At 42.0% G+C, this 17,945-nt stretch overlaps 1 protein-coding gene across 1 annotated transcript in view; it reads left to right on the top strand.

The window, feature by feature from the left end:
- ugcg (UDP-glucose ceramide glucosyltransferase) overlaps window positions 1–14,577 on the top strand; it is a 16,699-nt gene extending 2,122 nt beyond the window's left edge. Inside the window, exons 2-10 of the mRNA XM_020622485.1 lie at window positions 1,557–1,701; window positions 1,942–2,044; window positions 3,082–3,183; window positions 3,302–3,414; window positions 3,859–4,037; window positions 4,132–4,218; window positions 10,150–10,257; window positions 11,396–11,474; window positions 12,345–14,577. Coding sequence (XP_020478141.1) covers window positions 1,557–1,701; window positions 1,942–2,044; window positions 3,082–3,183; window positions 3,302–3,414; window positions 3,859–4,037; window positions 4,132–4,218; window positions 10,150–10,257; window positions 11,396–11,474; window positions 12,345–12,515 — 1,087 coding nt within the window. The 3' untranslated portion in view covers window positions 12,516–14,577. The remainder of the gene's footprint in view (window positions 1–1,556; window positions 1,702–1,941; window positions 2,045–3,081; window positions 3,184–3,301; window positions 3,415–3,858; window positions 4,038–4,131; window positions 4,219–10,149; window positions 10,258–11,395; window positions 11,475–12,344) is intronic.
- The last annotated feature ends 3,368 nt before the right edge of the window (window positions 14,578–17,945 follow it).

The following is a 17,945-nucleotide window of genomic DNA, read 5'->3' on the forward strand; positions in this document are numbered from 1 at the left end:
TCCTCACGAGTGAAATTGATGTTGTCATCCACCGAGTTGATATGCTTGGTGAAAGCTTCTACCTCCTGGGTCCTGATTTTAACCCATGTGTCATCCACGTAGCGGAACCAATGGCTGGGAGCGGTGCCAGCGAAGGAAGCCAGGGCTTTCTTCTCAAATTCTTCCATGTACAGGTTGGCAACTATAGGAGACACTGGGGAGCCCATAGCACAGCCGTGTTGTTGCCTATAGGCAACAAGCTGCAGAAGCTGCACCGATCCGCCTGTCAATCTCCTGTTTCATCCTTCCCTCACTCGTGAACAAGACCCCAAGATACTTGAACTCCTCCACTTGAGGCAGGAGCTCTCCACCAACCTGAAGGGAACAAGCCACCCTTTTTTGACTGAGAACCATGGCCTCGGACTTGGAGGTGCTGATTCTCATCCCAGCTGCTTCATACTCGGCTGCAAACTGTCCCAGTGCACGCTGGAGGTCCTGGTTTCCTACTCTCACCTATGGTCATGAGCTTTGGGTCAGGACTGAAAGGGCGACATCCTGTATACAGGCAGCCGAAATGAGCTAAGCGGAAGAAAATGCTCGTGTGTATTTTCATTGATTAAGTCACCCAAATACACAATTATTCCATGTTTTTCCTGGATTTTAAGGACTTTTTCCATAAGTCACTGAGTTAACAAGATTAAAGGATTTTCAGAATTTACTAAGAATTTAAAATACCCTCCAGGTTTTTCTGGAGATCACTGGTCACAGCCAATCAAGCTGAAAACTGGCCTAATCTGGTCTCCAACCAATAGATTGGTGCATCTCTACCTAAAACTGAAGCATTCAAGTTCAACAGTGCACAAAGTGGGTATTGGCTTCCATCTCGACCATAGAGGCCTGATTGATGGAGTGCTGCGCTGATGTTTGTCCTTCTGTAGAACGCCTTACCATAGTAAATGAAGGGTTTTTCTGCTTTTATTGCTGATGCTGTTGTTGATCTGAACCTGATCTCCAACTGCTGTGTTTATGTATAAAGCCAGGAACAATTTATTACCTGGTGGAATTCAAGAACTATTTAATGAAAGGGAAGGGGGATACAATTTAAGGGGTCAGTTAAATTTAAAAATTCATGCTATACATACAACCAAAAAAAGATTTTGTATTTCCATAAGTGGGGTAAAACTATGGAACAATTTAAGTGTGGACATAAAAAATAGTAATAGAATTGACGAGTTTAAACATAAATATAAAGGTATGTGTCAATCAAGATATATGCAAGAACAGGCTTAATGATTTTTTAGTATAATACTTGTGTGGTGTAGAAGTGAATCATTTACTGCTTGCAAACCAATGATGGTAAGATGATGTCATGGGGTAGGACTGGATAAGTCTGACTTCTTCCTACTCCATTCAAGCATGTACTAGGTATAAGCAAATTGATATTGGATTAGCATTTGTTGGATATGTGTAAAATTATGTGTGTTGATATATCAACTGTCTTTACATGCTTGAAAGAATAAAAATCAAATCAAAATCAATGAGCTGTTGCCTTCTGACCTTTGACCTCTGTCTTTCAGGCGTCTCCATCTACACAAGAAAAGGTCAGAGGTCAAACAGTCATTCATGCAGTTGGCAGGAGTTTCTCTGCTGAAGCCATTAAAGGGTGTTGATCCGAACCTGATCTCCAACCTGGAGACCTTTTTTACACTGGACTACCCCAAGGTGATGCTCCTAATTATCCCTCATTACCACCTTAACTACCTTAAACTATCATCTGACTCCCCTGACTATCACCTAACAGTCTCTGACAACCACCTTTTGGCCTCCAAGCTACCATACAACTGCCCCAGATAATCCCTTGACAGCGCCCACACCTTACTGCCCCTGACTACCTTCTTACCTCCCTGAACTACGATCCAACTGTCCAGATGGATTTGTAATGTGAACATTTTTGATTTGCAGTATGAGCTTCTGCTGTGCATTCAGGACAACGATGATCCAGCTGTTGATGTCTGTAAAAAGTTGTTAGGAAAATACCCCAACGTAGATGCTCAACTATTCATTGGTGAGGAACTTTTTTTTTGGTTTGTTTATTGTGTTCTGTCATTTGACATATTCCATGTTGAATTTATTCCACCGCTGTAATTATTAACTTAATGACATTTACTTTTATGATTCTTTATTAGCAAAAAAAAAAAAAAAACCTTCCTCTCCTGGATCCCCAGGCCCGGTAGGGGTGCTCGCTGGTGAGCATCTGGTGGCTGGGCCCTGAGTCAAGAGGCCCAGTCAAGCAAAGCCCAAAAAATTTTTGCATTGAGCGGCCACCCTGTGGGTCCACCACCTGCAAGCATAGGTGTTGCATAGGGTTGGATGCAGTGTAAGCTCGTCATGGATTGGCCAAAACCAACACGGTTTGAACCTAGGATGATTTACAATTGTACTTGGTACCAGAACACCCTTGGCCAAAGATCAACAGATCAACTTTATGTTGTATCATTAGATCTGTAGCTACATGTTTTGGATGTTTAGGTGAGCAGAGCTGTTATCTGATCGCCACCTGTTGGTGTGTTGAATCAGATGGTGGGGGGGAGATTGGAGGACAGACCTGGTAAATCCAAACATGGAGTGAGGGTTTGCTGGGAGCTGCTGCCTAAGGCCCTGTTTTGTGAGGTTTTTAAATTCCGTTTTTGGAAGAATTTCTCTTGCATCCCAGGGCAGTTTGGTGACATGGAATCCTAATGGACGGCATTCAAATCCTCAACTGAGGAAGCGGCTACTCGGAGCTGTAGCCAGAAGGTCGTGGATGCCTGTCGTGGCAGCAAGAGAATGCGTTAGTTGACACCGGCAGTGAAGGAGGTTGCAGGTTGAAGCAGGAGGCTTTCCGGGCATGGTTGTCCCTGGGATCTTCTGAAGCAGCAAATGGGTACTGGCTGGTCAGGATAAATGCAGAAGTTGTGGATGCAAAAACCTGGGTAATGGGAGGAGCTTAGAAAGGTTCCTGATTCTGCTGCCCCTGCAACCTGAACCCAGAGAAGCGGTTGAAAATGGGTCGATTAATGGGATGGATCATTACCAGCTAATGTGTCATTCTTTGGTTCTCAGGGGGGAGGAAAGTTGGAATCAACCCCAAAATTAACAACCTGATGCCGGGCTATGAAGGAGCCAAATATGGCCTTGTGTGGATCTGTGACAGTGGTATCAGAGGTTAGTAGGCTACCACCACAGCCAATTGAGATTGATTTATTAGGTTTTGGGAAGAGTGAACTGTCAGATCATCATTCTTCATTATCAGTGTTAATGCTAACTACCTTTGTGTTGACAGTGAAGCCTGACACACTGACAGATTTGACCAGTCAGATGACCGAGAAGGTGGGATTGGTCCATGGTTTGCCCTATGTTGCTGACCGCCAAGGCTTCGCTGCCACACTGGAGCAGGTCAGCCGCTTTATGGTCTCTTAAGATGTATTATCTGCTTTAAGCTAACACCACAGTAACTGTGCTGACTGGTTCCCACCTGCTGATATGATAAAAAAAAATAGTTAGTAATGGTAATATGGTGTTTAATTATGCCTTCAAATGTGGTGTAGCACTAGCCTCTAAAGCAAATTTTAGTTAACTGACTTTTAATAGGTGTGAGTACTAATGTGGCTATAAAAAATATTTTGTTCATGTTAACATGTTGATTGCATTTTATATACTTTTTTAAAAGCTCACTAGCTAATCATTTGATGCTAATGCATTAGCATTTTCTGCATTGTCTTGTCAGTAGCTAATGCTAACTTGGCTTCTGTACCTCTGCTTCTCTGATGGGGAAGAGTGTCTGTTTTTTCTTGTTTTATTAGTACTAGTGGTGGAGTGCTAATGCTAACCTGTTTCCAGGTGTATTTTGGAACGTCCCACCCTCGCTCCTACATCTCAGCTAATGTAACTGGAATAAAGTGTGTGACAGGGATGTCGTGTCTGATGAGGAAGGACGTGCTGGATCAGGCAGGTGGATTGGTCGCCTTCGCTCAGTACATTGCTGAGGATTACTTTATGGCTAAAGCCATCGCTGACAGGTTAGCATGTTAGCATTAGCAACTATCATTTGGCTGTTGCAGTTTTTATGTTAAAACACAGTTCAGTTGATAATTTGTTACTCTGTTTTCTCAGAGGCTGGAAGTTCTCCATGGCAACACAAGTGGCACTGCAGAATTCGGGGTCATACTCTATTGGCCAGTTCCAGTCCCGCATGATCAGGTGACCACATAACACTTCCTCTGATTGGCTGCTTTTAATGCAGTTTTTCCATCAGATTTTCATCAGGTTGACCTACTTTTATTTCCACCTGACAGCCCCAATCCTTAATACTGTCCATGGCCTTAAGAAACGCCATGAGCATACAGTAGTTTCATACAGTAAGTGTACTTGGTACCGGAACATCTCAAGGTGGGGACACACGTGGCAATTAGCTAAAACCTGCAAAGAGTGGACAGGTCACACTTAGAGACTGTTTCCAGTAGCTTGGACAGCTTTTTAGTCCTTGAGTGTTGGGAAAGAGCACATGCACCTTATTATTGAGTAAACACTGTGCACAACACAGAGATCCCCTGTCTGGTAGGGCTGGAGAAAAAAAATCCATTTTCCAGTTAATTGTGATTTCTTTTTTGAACGGTCAACAATTCTCGCAATCCAGATTTCCATGTTTGCATTTTCACATTTTCTCAGTAAACATGTACAACTGTGGTAAATGTTGTGTGTATACAGAGATTATTTGTAAGTGTTTCAGTTCAAGCTGCAAGGTGTGTAAAAATGTCTTGATACACACTGGGATAAAGTGTGTGACAGGGATGTTGTGTCTGATGAGGAAGGATGAGTTGATACTGTTAAGTTCCATACATTAAGATGTGTTCATGTACATGTTTATATGTAAATGTTTACGAGTACAGTATTCTGTTTAGGCTTTTATTGTGAAAACACCGGGAGGTCGGTGAGCGGGAGTGCGCATGTGTTGTGGTGAAGATGGCGGTGGAAAATAAAGTTCAACGTTGAGCAAAGAAAGTGTACCGTACTGTTTAACAAGCACAAGCTGGTGGCAAAGCTGAAATTATCAAATTGTCTACAAGTTTATGCTCATTTAGCAGACCCCTCACATCCTGGACAGTCTGTTTGAACTCCTCCCCTCTGGAAGGCGCTACACATCAAGCCAAAACACCTAGACACGGAGACAGCTTCTTCCACCGGGCCATCTCACATATGAACAGTGATGATTTGAGTGTAGACACTGGCATGGATGCCTTGCTAAGGAAACTTGATGGAATGTTTTTCAGAGAAGAAAAAACTCGTATTTATGAAGCTTATTCAAGTTTTGACCGGATTACGAGAGACAGTAGTGTTTCTATGGCGGACTACATAATTGAGTTTGAACGACGTTACTCACGGATGCACAAATATAAGATGGAACTTCCCGATGCAGTGTTAGCATTTAAACTGTTGGATGCTGCATGCTTGGATGTGAAAGACTGACAACTGGCACTGACAGCGTGCACAGATTTAACTTTTGCATCGATGAAGTCAGCACAGAAGAGGATTTTTGGAGGCAAGTTTCCCACTACAGTAGGGATTCAAACGGCATATCTGACAGAATAAAGGCGACAGAGGAGCGGGCCCTGGCTCCAAAAGGATCAACAAAAAACGCCACTGCCTGGCACAAACCGTCTAGACAAGTATGGACGTAGATCAAAATGTGCAGTTTGTCAAAGCACATTCCACTGGGCTATAAACTGTCCACACAGAAGTGAGCAAGTTAAGTTAGCTGAAGATTGCAAAACAGAGGATATAGAGGAGTGCAATATTACCCTGTATACAAAAGAGTCACCCAGTGACGCAGAAATCTTTATGACAGAGGGTTTTGGCTCAGCAATAATAGACACTGCATGTACATGGACTGTTTGTGGACAGGAATGGCTAGATTGCTATATCACAAGACTAGGCCAAAAGGAGATTAAAAAACTGAAGATGACAGAAACTCACAGTCAGACCTTTTAAGTTTGGAGATGGAAAAATAGTCTACACCACTAAAAAGGTAAAAATTCCTGCAAAGATTGGACAAACAAAGTGTCATATTGAAACGGAGGTTGTCCCAGCAAAGATTCCACTACTCTTAAGCAAAGCATCCATGAAAAAAACAGAAACAGTGCTGGATATGGAAAGTGACAGTGCCACTATGTTCAGTCAGCCTGTAAAACTGGATTTTACAAGCTCTGGTCACTACTGTGTGAACATTATGGACTATGAAGATAAGGACACTCAACATAGAGATCATATCTTGGTTACTACTGAAGAAGTCACCCCAAAGGAACAGGATATACAAGGTCAGTGTGTTGACAAGATACTGACAGTCTCAAAAGAAATGGACTCAAAAGAAAAACACAAAGTCTTGCTGAAACGTCACAGACAGTTTGGTCATGTGTCTGCTGAAAAACTACAGTTATACAAGGTCAGTGTGTTGACGAGATACTGACAGTCTCAAAAGAAAAACACAAAGCCTTGCTGAAACTTCACAGACAGTTTGGTCACGCATCTGCTGACAAACTATAAAGGCTTTTGACTAGCTTAGGCAATATAGATATAGAATGTAACAGAATCCTACAGAAGATCATTAGTGAATGTGAAATCTGTCAGAAATACAGCAAAGCTAAACCAAACCCTGCTGTTGGCCTGCAATTGGCATCTCAGTATAATGAAACTGTTGCAATGGATCTGCATGAACTTGAGCCAGGTGTATGGTATCTTCACATTATAGACCAGTTCATACGCTTTAGTGCAGGCAGCATTCTGACCACAAAGAAGTCATCTGTAATAGTGAAACACTTTATTCATGACTGGTTAAGTGTACATGGGCCACCTAAGAAACTGTTCAGCGATAACGGAGGAGAGTTCAACAATGAAGAGATGAGAGACATGGCAGAGAACTTCAATACAGAAATAAGGACGACAGCAGTATACAGTCCCTGGAGCAATGGACTTTTGGAGCGACATAACCAGACGCTTTCAGAGATCATAATGAAGGTAAAGGCGAGTAATGGCTGTGACTGGGACACTGCATTGGACTGGGCTTTGATGGCAAAGAATACCATGCAAAATGTACACAGCTACAGTCACCATCGGTTGGTGTTTGGACAGAACCCCAACTTGCCCTTTGTACTGACTGACATGCCACCAGCTTTAGAGGGCACCACAAAAAGTGAATGGGTAGCAAAACACATTTCAGCTTTGCATGCATCAAGAAAGGCTTTCACGGAAGCTGAATGTTCAGAAAGGATCAGGAGAGCACTGAGGAAGCAGCTGCGTCCCACAGATGAAAAGTATGAGATGGGTGACAAAGTGTACTACAAGAGAAGCTAACTGTCCAGAGTGGAAAGGACCAGGAGTGGTCATCGGCCAGGATGGTGCAGTAGTGTTTATCAGACATGGAGGCACCTGCATTAGGGTACACTATCTCAGACTAAGAAAAGTGAATGCAGAAAGTAATGATCAACATGCATTCAAGGAGTGTGCTGGAGATGATACAGACATTGTGAAAAGGCAGGAGATGGCAGAGGCTGCTACCAGCAGCATGGAAGGTGCAGAAACTGTAGATAGGGCTCATCACAGTTTAATGCCTGATCCACACAAAAAAACAACTACCGAGGAGGAAAATGAAGCAGCACAATCATCGGATAATGCCATAGGAACACTAAATATCACAGGACAAGAAAGTGGTGTTCGCCTGAAAACAGGGCAGATTCTAAACTACAAAGAAACACTGGGACTCTGCACACAGCAAAAGTATTTGGGCGTGCAGGTAAAGCTACAGGGAAATATAAAAACTGGTACAATCTGCACTCTCAAGGAATCCCCCACTGGACTAGTACCAAAAGCACGGTTAGTGGCAAGGGGTTTTGAGGAGCTAGATGTGTCAGAGTTACAGAAGGATTCCCCAACATGTGCTGCTGAGTCTCTGACTGCTTGTGGCAGTAATCTGTCAAAACCAATGGACACTAAATTCCATGGATATAAAATGTGCATTTCTACAGGGAACTGAACTATCACATGGGTAGCAAGACAGACCTGGCCAGATGTTATATTTGATGCTAGCAACATGGCATCGAATATCAAAAATGCAACTGTGCAGACTATTCATGAGGCAAACAGGATAGTTTGCAAATTGAAGTCCAAAAAGGTGACTCTGAACTTCCAACACTTGGGCAAAGACAAAGCTCTTAAGATGATTGTGTTCAGCGATGCCTCATTTGGAAATCTTTCAGAGGCTGGCACTCAAGGAGGACATCTTATTCTTCTAATGAGGGAAAATTGGAAGTTCTCACCCCTTACCTGGCAGTCTAAGAGAGTCAAAAGGATTGTGAGGAGCACACTTGCGGGTGAAACACTGGCAATGTCTGATGGAATGGACAAGGCTGTTTTTCTGGCCACACTGTTCTCAGAACTAACTACTGGTGATACTGAACATGCTCCACCAATTATCTGCATGACGGACAATCATTCACTTGTGGATGCTCTTCAATCTACAAAGTCAGTCTCTGAGAAAAGACTTCGTTTGGAGATAAGTAGCATTAAAGAACTTGTCCAAGCACAGAAAATTGAGTGAGTATTGTGCCTTACCAAAAAGGGAGCACCAGCCTACCAGTTACTTAAGGCATTGAATGATGGGCAATGGAAGCTGGACTGAAAAAAAACAATAAAAAGGTCATAAACAGGACTCTTGTTCAAATGTCATGTTACGAGTCCTATTGCAGAAATGACAGGTTAATCTAAAGGGGAGATTATTATTATTATTATTTTATTTTTCAATTTAAAGAAAGCGATGTGTTCATGTACATGTTTATATGTAAATGTTTACGAGTACAGTATTCCGTTTAGGCTTTTATTGTGAAAACACGGGTAGGTCGGGAAGCAGGGTGCGCATGTGTGGTGGTGAAGATGGCAGAAAAAGAATAAAGTTCGACGTTGAGCAAAGAAAGTGTATCATACTGTTTAACAGATACAAGTGCAAAAAGGGTCATTTAAGTAACGTAGATGAGAGACGTTAGCCACGATAGCCTTACACACACACACACACACACACACAACACTTTCCGTCATGACTCCAGAGATCTAGCTGACTGTGGCTAACTTGTAGCAGAGATCCTGTTGACGAGAGCAACAGACTAAAACAGAATCTATACGCTGATCAGAGTGCTTGGTTTTCTGTGTTGAAGAGAGATTATTTGTGGCTGCTGAGTGAATAGTGTGTGAATTCAACTTTACTCAGTCCTTTCCTGTTGGGGAGCTAAACCTAGCTAGCTGATGTCAACAAAACTGTGCACATGAATCAGTTTCTGAGGTGCAGGTTTGTCGTTATTCCGGTTCAACTGTTTTACTTTGTACCTAAAAATATGGATGATGTGTTTAAGCAATTTTGTATTTGAAAAGGAAAACACAGTAAATCCTTGGTTGACAACATAGCCAGCAAATGTGTTGACAATTCAGACCATAATATGAGTGTAGAAGCCCTGAATGAGAGCGTTGTTGTCATGGTGATTGAGCTGGGACACATGGATATAGGCGGTGGCTATCACCTGTTCACTTGCATGGGACAAATAGAAAAGTGGGGCGCCGTGTTTTTTGTTGATTGCTGCTCAATCTGATCGCTATGATGATCTTGTCCTTTTTTAAAACATACTTTTTATGGACTGAGCTTTGTGATTGTACAGTTAGTAAACAGTTAGTAAACAAGGCCCATATTCAGCAACTCTTAAGTTTGTTTCTTTAAGTCGCTACAGTGAACTTCACATAATTTTGTACCCAAGGACACATCAGTGTTGCTCATTGGTTGAATATAGAAAGTTGCGACGGTGATCTTACTAGAGCTTACCTAGTAACACCAATGTGTCAACTTTCAACACGAGTCTGGTCCACCTGGGTCTGATCAGTTGTTGTACCCAAATCCCACTGAAAATCAGTTCAACAGTCATCACGTGTGTCCCACCTTTAACCCTCAGATTGATGATGAGCTTTGTGGTTGTGTCATCAGATCTGGATGTTTGGGATAGAGCGGAGCTGTCAACTGGTGGCGGGGGAAGCTGCCAAACAGTCCTGCTGCAGCCAGAACTGTAGTGAGGGTGAATATTAATCCAGATGTGTTTCCAGGTGGACGAAATTGAGGATAAACATGCTCCCTGGCACTGTGTTGGAGCCCATCTCTGAGTGCTTCCTGGCCAGCCTCATCATCGGCTGGGCAGCTCATCATGTGTTCAGGTACGCAGCCAGTCAAAGAGGAGGAGCGGCAGGTTATCATGATGTTGATGTTGCTGGGTGGACATGTTATAAAATATGCTGTAGTTAGATTCTTGTGTATTCTGCAGTGTTCACATTAGCAGTAGCTCTTTGCAGAGTAATTTCATCCTGTGGACGAGTGGAGATTGATATCTAATGGAGCTGCAGCTATTATGAATCTATTGGTCATTAGCCTGTAAAATAAATAATGATAAAAAGAGTGACCGATGCACCGGTTGCAATCTCCTTGGCCGGTTACGAGTTCTTTTTATTCCAAGTCTGACCTGCTGATTTCAATTTTCTGGCTTTCTGAGAACTGTTACTGACAGCATACGCAGACATTTTTGTAACTTTTCTTAAATAAAAAAAATTACCTTGTAGTAAAATGTTTTTTTTTTTTGTTTTGTTTTTTTTGTACAATCCTCCGACTGAAATTGAAGTGCAGTAGTTTGTATTTGCTGTTTTACTGCGGGTTGGGTACACCGTACATATACATGTGTTTCATGTGTAGCCAGTATTTCCCTCACTGTGTACTGTGAGTCGTAGGGTTGCTGTGAACTGTTGTGACTCTAAATATGACCGGCACAGAATCAGAAGTCTCAGATTGGCTGGTCGAGGCCGATCATGCTGAAAACTGTCCGGTTCCGATCTCCGCAGATCAGTCGGTGCATCTCTAGAAATAATTGCTAGCTGCAGCTGGTATCTAAAGGAGCCAAGCTGAGTTAGGTTTCATTGGAACAATATTAACTCCAAACTAATCCTGTTATCAGCTGTGACTATCACCGCATGAACAGAAAATAGGACTGCAAACCCTGTGATGTTGTTTTTGTGCTCAGTACAAAGAAAGGTTATGTTCACTCCTCCCTTCATTTAAATGTGTTTGTATATATGTAAAGAGATTTATTTAAATGGGTCCAAATTCACAGCGCATCTGTTGTATTTGAAGCTTTATTTGTGCCAGAGTGATCATGTACTTGTCTATAAACGCCAAGTAAATGAATGGCACTATATAATATGTATTGATATGATGCAACATTACGTTTAGTGTGATATAAAACTGCATCCAAATTAGCAGAAAAGTTATTGATAGGAAAATAAACGCTCCCTGTGTGTGCTGCAGGTGGGACATGATGGTGTTCTTCATGTGTCACTGTTTGGCCTGGTTCATATCCGACTACATCCAGCTCACTGGAGTCCAGGTAATATGCTTTTAATTTGAAAGGATGTGCTGGTTCTGCCCACTGCAGGAAGAACAAAAGCTGGTTTTATGTGGTTAATGGTGGAGTCTGATGAGCTGTGTGTATGTAGATGAGTTGGCTCTTTGTGGACGTGGGGGCTGAAACCAGCGGCTCCTCTGCAGCAGAGCAGGTGTGAGTCTGGCAGAGAGGAAGCCACACACCACAGCCAGTGTAAAGGACGAACATGTTCCCTCATTAAATTAAACGTTTACATTGCCAACTGATGTCATGTGCTGCCAGACTGGCTGTTCCGGGTGGGGTTGTGAAATACCTTCATCCTGACAGAGGGCTGCACTCCTAGGAAGGCTGAAAACCACTGTATTAGTGGGTCTGCCATGTAACAGGCTACAATGCTCAGTCAGTTACACATTGTACTCAATAGGGCTGGTGGCGGTGCTGTGTTTATCATAGTTTTCACATTTGCACAGCCTCCTGTTATAACTGAATCACAGTCAGAAGGCAAATCTCAGGAAAAAATGCTTTTTTATGGTCATTGTAATCTTTGTAGTATAAACACTACATTATTATGTATTTGTATTGGCAGCTACTCAAATGTGCTACGTTGGCTGCATGTTGTAGTTCAGTATGTCTTCAGTTTGTATTTATCACGCTGTAATGAAACTACAGAACCAAACCAACCTGGAACTAGAACATCTGCAGACATTGCAGCCTGGTCTGAATTTATCGGAGAACACTCAGCGTCGTGCTGTGTGAGGCAACGTAGCATCTTCCATCAGTGGTTGTTACCGTGTGTATCTCACAAGGTCACTGTATTGCCACATTCTCACCTGTGTTAGTGATTGATTATTGGTTGATGACATCGTCCTGCAGGGTGGCCCTCTGTGCTTCTCAAAGCTGGACTTCGCCGTCGCCTGGTTCATCAGGGAGTCAATGGCGGTGCAGATCTTCCTGTCGGCTCTGTGGGACCCGACCATCAGCTGGAGGACTGGACGCTACCGGCTGCGCTGCGGCGGCACAGCCGAGGAGATCCTTGATGTGTAGTTGCACCAATAACCATCTGCCCCTTCATTCCTCCATTTCTTCATCATCCTGATGGTTGGGAGGATGAGGAGGCAAGTGAGAGAGACTTTGTTTTTTGTTTTTTATGAAGGGGAAAAAATGAGAGCAAGTGTGTGTTTTTACCTATTTATGTTTCTTTTGGTGCTAAATCAAAAAAGTCAGAAGCCAATGAGAGCACAGGAAATAAAAATGGGAGGGAGTGATGCATCAGTGAATCATCTGATCTTTGGTCAGAGAAGGACAAACAGAAGAAACCATCCGGCCTGTCGGGAAACAGGAGTTTGTCTCCCGATTGGCTAATTTATTTATTTTTTTTCCCGTCGGTTTTATGAAGTTTGAAGTTTATATGGAAGCAAATAGCAGCCAAAATAATTTAACTGAATAACTGTGAACTGTTTACTAGAAAACCTGAATCCATGCTGTTTGAATATTTGTCCCTGATTTTGTCTGAGTTCCTCCCATAATGTTTTCAAGTTGTGAATTTTTAGAAACTTTATTTCTAAGAATATACAATTGCCACCTCTGTAAAAGTTGTGTTCAGTTCAGAAACTGCATTTTGAATATGTGAGTTCAGAACTGTAGCGGTGTGTGTGTCCTTCAACCAACCAACTCAGTTTCACACAACAGGACAGGATGGAAATGAGACGCAAGTCAAAGGTTACTTTGACATTTTCCTGGAAGGGAAACTTGGCAACTGCAACAAGCATAAAAGTTCATTCTGCTTTTCTTCAGCCTGTTTTAAGCTGACAAATTATAGAATATCATCGTAGTTATCATTTCAAAGTCTCAGCTTCGTTCATAAAACACCACCATGGCGTTTCAGTGTTTAAGACTTACAGAGAATTTTGGTCAAGAAAAACAAAGATTTTCTGGACAGTTGGACAAAGTGTGTTTTTAAACTCGACCACCTTAAAATGGGCATCTGTCAAACACCAAAACCAGGAGAAAACATTTTAACGTGCTGAGCCGCTGAATATGGTCGATTACACTTAGCAATTCATGATCTGCCTAAAATACCAGAGGGAGATGTTTCCTGTGCAGCCTGGATGTGGACTTCAAGTCCAGATCAGCAAAAGTACCATGTGAATCTGAACGTGTAAAGTCCAGTTTCTTCAATCTGAATTAGTAAAGCGTAAAAATACCTAAAGATTTGTTGATCTGAAATACGTAGCTATATGTTTCAAAGACTTAAATATCAGGTGGCTTTCAAAGTAGAATTTAAAATATCACTTAACTCTGCAGGTCTGATTAATACAGCTGTTATTTGCTTCCATAGTTTTTTTATGAGGATAAAGCAAATAATTTATCATGAAGTGTTTTGGTATTTGGTTCAAAACCAAAACTGAGAGCTAAGAGGCTCAAAAACTGCATGTTTTACAGAAGCATTCACCAAAGGGGAAAACACTGGAGAGGTTTCCTTGTGTGTATAATTTCTGCCTCAGGCTTATGAGACAACCTGTTTGTATCACAAGCAGTGATTTCACAAACCTCTCCTGCATTTTGACCAGAACAACCAGGAGCTAAATTTAGTTCTCAGACTCAAAAGGTTTCAGACTTGGTTCTGCTGTGGCGGAGTCTTCAGGACTGAATCTCACAGATGTCAGGCTGCGATAGCTGCTAGCTTGGCCGCTTCACAGCGAAGTTTAAGACGTGTAATGGCCCTTTACTGTGAAGTTTGTCATTAACAACAGGAGGTATTTAGAGACAACTTCCCAGTTAGTAAAAAGAAAGTAAAACACTTCAACAGGAGAAATAAATGTTGTTTGCTGATAGTTTCACAGCAGTTCATTCTGGAGTTGGTCTTTAAAAAAACTTATCTAGTCTGTATTACATCTGTCCTCGCTCATCCCAGCTCCACATTGATTTAAAAAAATGAAAATGTGATTTGCTATCTGATGTAGTCTTATCTTCACAGTTACAAAACAAAACAAGTGAATTATTCCATAATCACAACAGCCTTGTAGAGTCTGGTCAGGGTTCTCTGTTTGGCTGAGAAGAGCACTTCTTTCATTAAAGATATGAAATACGTAGATGTTTTTGGTAATTATACCCGTTGTATCTTGTGATTCTGAACTTTCCTCATAGGTAACAAAAAGTGAGACAAGATCTTTTATTTTGAAATTGTGCTCTTGTAGGTACTTGAAGGGAAACAGACTTGGATTTTAACAAACTATAACTACAAGAGCCTTATTTTATAATTGCAGTTTCTTTATTTCTATCTACTTTATGAAACTTGAAGTGAACTTTATCATAATTATACAGTGTTTCCCCGTACATTGATTTATTTGTGGCGGGCTGCCACGATGTCAACATTGACTGCCACATATTGATTTAAAGTAGGTTCAATGTTATTTCAGTGTGGCACCATGTGTGGTGCGTGTATTCGCTCAGCCCCTCCGTGCGTTTCTCTCTCTCACACATAAACATGACAACCAAGACGGCAGGCTGTCTGTGATCAGCTCCTCCACTTTGTTTTTTTTTTTCTTTTAACATGACACTGTCAGTCACGGATCTAGTAATCTAGTGTTATTAGCGCGCTAGTAAGGCTAGCTAAGCTAATGCTAGAATGCAGCTGTTGCCAAGGTCAGCATGCTGAGTATAGCATGATGTATATGGACTGCTCTGGAAGCGGAAACCTCTGGGGCAGAGAAATGAAGCTAGTGCAGAAGTGCCAAAACCTGCAGTTCCCCGAACAACCATTAGAGGCTCCTTAAGGGAGTCAGTCCCCATCGACTCCTGTGTTAAAAGTGCCCAACTTTACAGCAGAAATTAACATGTTTACTGCCTGGAACAAAAGCATTTTGGTCTCTATAGCTAATTTCCCCTTCCACTTTTTATAACTTGCCTGTTTAAATTCTATTAAGACTAAAAGTTACGCGCTCTTCAGAAAACCAATGGGTGACGTCATGGTGGGTTTGTCCAGCCTTTAATTATACAGTCAATGATATAAACTTAGTGCTATTTCATAAACTCTGATGTTGAATGTTTGCCCCCTCAGTCAGAGGGTCAAGAAAAGAGATGTAGGAGGGCAGCAGCCAACACGCTGCTGCTGTGGGAGAGCTAGTGCTGGAGGGACAGGGCAGATGACCTGTAGGAAACACTGGCCACCTTTAACACCACTGAAAAAGGGACTGAGGAAGATGTTAAACAAAGAGAGACCACACAAAGCTGAGAAATTGAAGAGCGGCAGCAAAAAGCAGTTTCTCTGTCAAACTGGATTAAAAAGTTTTATATTATTTATTACATACACTAACTAGTAAGGGTAGAGAAAACTAAACTGGCATATCTTCATTTTGTAAGTATGAAATCAGAATATTGTAAGTTAAAATACAATTGCACAGTAGTTACAAAATTGGTGTATTAATGATGAAATAGGAAAAATATGTATCGCTTATAAAAGGGATTTGACTAAGAGACATTTAGATATTGTACAAAACAAAAAACAAAGACAAGAACAAATTCAGCACTGAATGAATTCCAGTATATGTGACATTTAGTGGTCACAACATTTCATTTCATTCACAGAAAGCACCAGACCAAATGATTTAAAAAGAAAATGTCATTTGTTTGAACTTTTGTTTTACAGGGTCTGAACACTGTATGTGTGTGTGTTTGAAAATGAGATTGGGGCGTTTTATTGTCAGCTGTTAGCATAGCCACAGGGAGTTCGATTGATGACATTATCTTTGAGTCGGATGAACCCCTGTTGCCATTGTCCAATAGGTCAGTAGGATTCTTATGTATTTTGTTTATTTTTATTACAATTACCAGCTGTAGTCTACAAACTGACCAATCACAGTAGGGGATTGTGTCAACACAGGAACAATAAAGTGTTGTCCTTTCAAAGATGAACTTCAATGTGTGGGAGTCATTTGTTTAAAAGGGTCTCTTTCTAGATTGTGAATGTATTAAGGGGGAAATGGACACGGCATTACTAGTCGGTGCCTCTTTAATCCTATGAAAGAATCAGTCATGTTTACTGGCCAAGTTTGTTTAAACCCACAAAAGAATTGTCTCGTACAAATGCTCTCAATGTGCTTGGAAGTGAGCAAGAAAAATAGGAAAATCTATGCATTTAAAATAGGAAAGGCAATAGGAGAAAAAAATCATTTACATACAGTGTATATGTACACACACATTGTGGCTGCAGAGCTTGCAGATTGTTATGTACAGCAGTTATATTTACAGGCGCTGCACTAAGGGATGTCACACTGTTAGTCATAGGGTTGGAGTGTTGATCAGAGTGACAGCCTGGGGGAAGAAGATAAAATTAAACAAGGTAACAGTATGTACTTCATATAGATATTATTTGTACTAGTTGTGTAAGGGAGAGCTGAGTGGTTATGGGTTCATTAAGTTCATGTGAGCTAAGTGTCTATGTAAGCTTGATCTGTTTCTTTTCTCTTGCTCAAGCAAGAATATCTTGGGCTGTGTCCCCCTGAATTAAGACTGACAACTGACTGTGGGTTGACAAAGACTGACTCGTGACCAGCAACAACCAAGACTGACTGACTCTTTTGACAATCTTCTTATTTAATGCTTTATCTATTCCACTGCAGGAGGAGAGTCTCTGTTCTCTGTTTCCCTAACTACAAGATCATTTGTTTAAATACTACTCTATTCAGAATAATTGTGATATTAAATGATCCTTGAAATTGGGATGGTTTGTCTGAATTAATTTAGTCAGCATCACACTCCAGCCACGACATAACTGTCCCTGTCCCTGGTTGTCTTAGTGCACAGTGACCTGTAACGCCGTCCAGAGGGGAGGAGTTCAAACAGATTGTGTCCAGGGTGTGAGGGGTCAGCAGTGATCCTCTCCGCCCTCCTTTTGACCCATGAGGTGTACAGGTCCTCCATGGAGGGCAGGCTCACACCAATGACCTTTTCTACAGTCCTGACTGTCCACTGAAGTCTGTACTTGTCCTGTTTGGTTGCTGAGCCAAACCAGACAGTGATAGAGGTGCAGAGAACAGACTCGATGATTCCTCTGTAGAACTGTATCAGCAGCTCCTGAGGCAGGTTGAACTTCCTGAGCTGGCACAGGAAGTACATCCTCTGCGGTGCCTTCTTGGTGATGGTCCTGATGTTGGATGTCCACTTCAGGTCCTGGGAGATAGTGGAGCCCAGGAACTTGTAGGACTTTACTGCTGATACAGAGCTGCCAAGTATGACTACATGGGGTAAGGTGGGGGGGGTTCTTCCTGAAGTCCACTGTCATCTCCACTGTTTTGAGCGTGTTCAGCTCCAGGTTGTTGTGGCTACACCACAGGACCAGCTGCTCAACCTCCCGTCTGTAGGCTGACTCGTCATCATCTCAGATGAGACCAATGACCGTTGTATCATCAGCAAACTTTAGGAGCTTGACAGAGGGGTCCATCGAGATGCAGTTGTTGGTGTAGAGTGAAAACA

This window comes from Monopterus albus, unplaced genomic scaffold (assembly GCF_001952655.1).
Source record: "Monopterus albus unplaced genomic scaffold, M_albus_1.0 scaffold281.1, whole genome shotgun sequence".
Taxonomy (NCBI): Eukaryota; Metazoa; Chordata; class Actinopteri; order Synbranchiformes; family Synbranchidae; genus Monopterus; species Monopterus albus.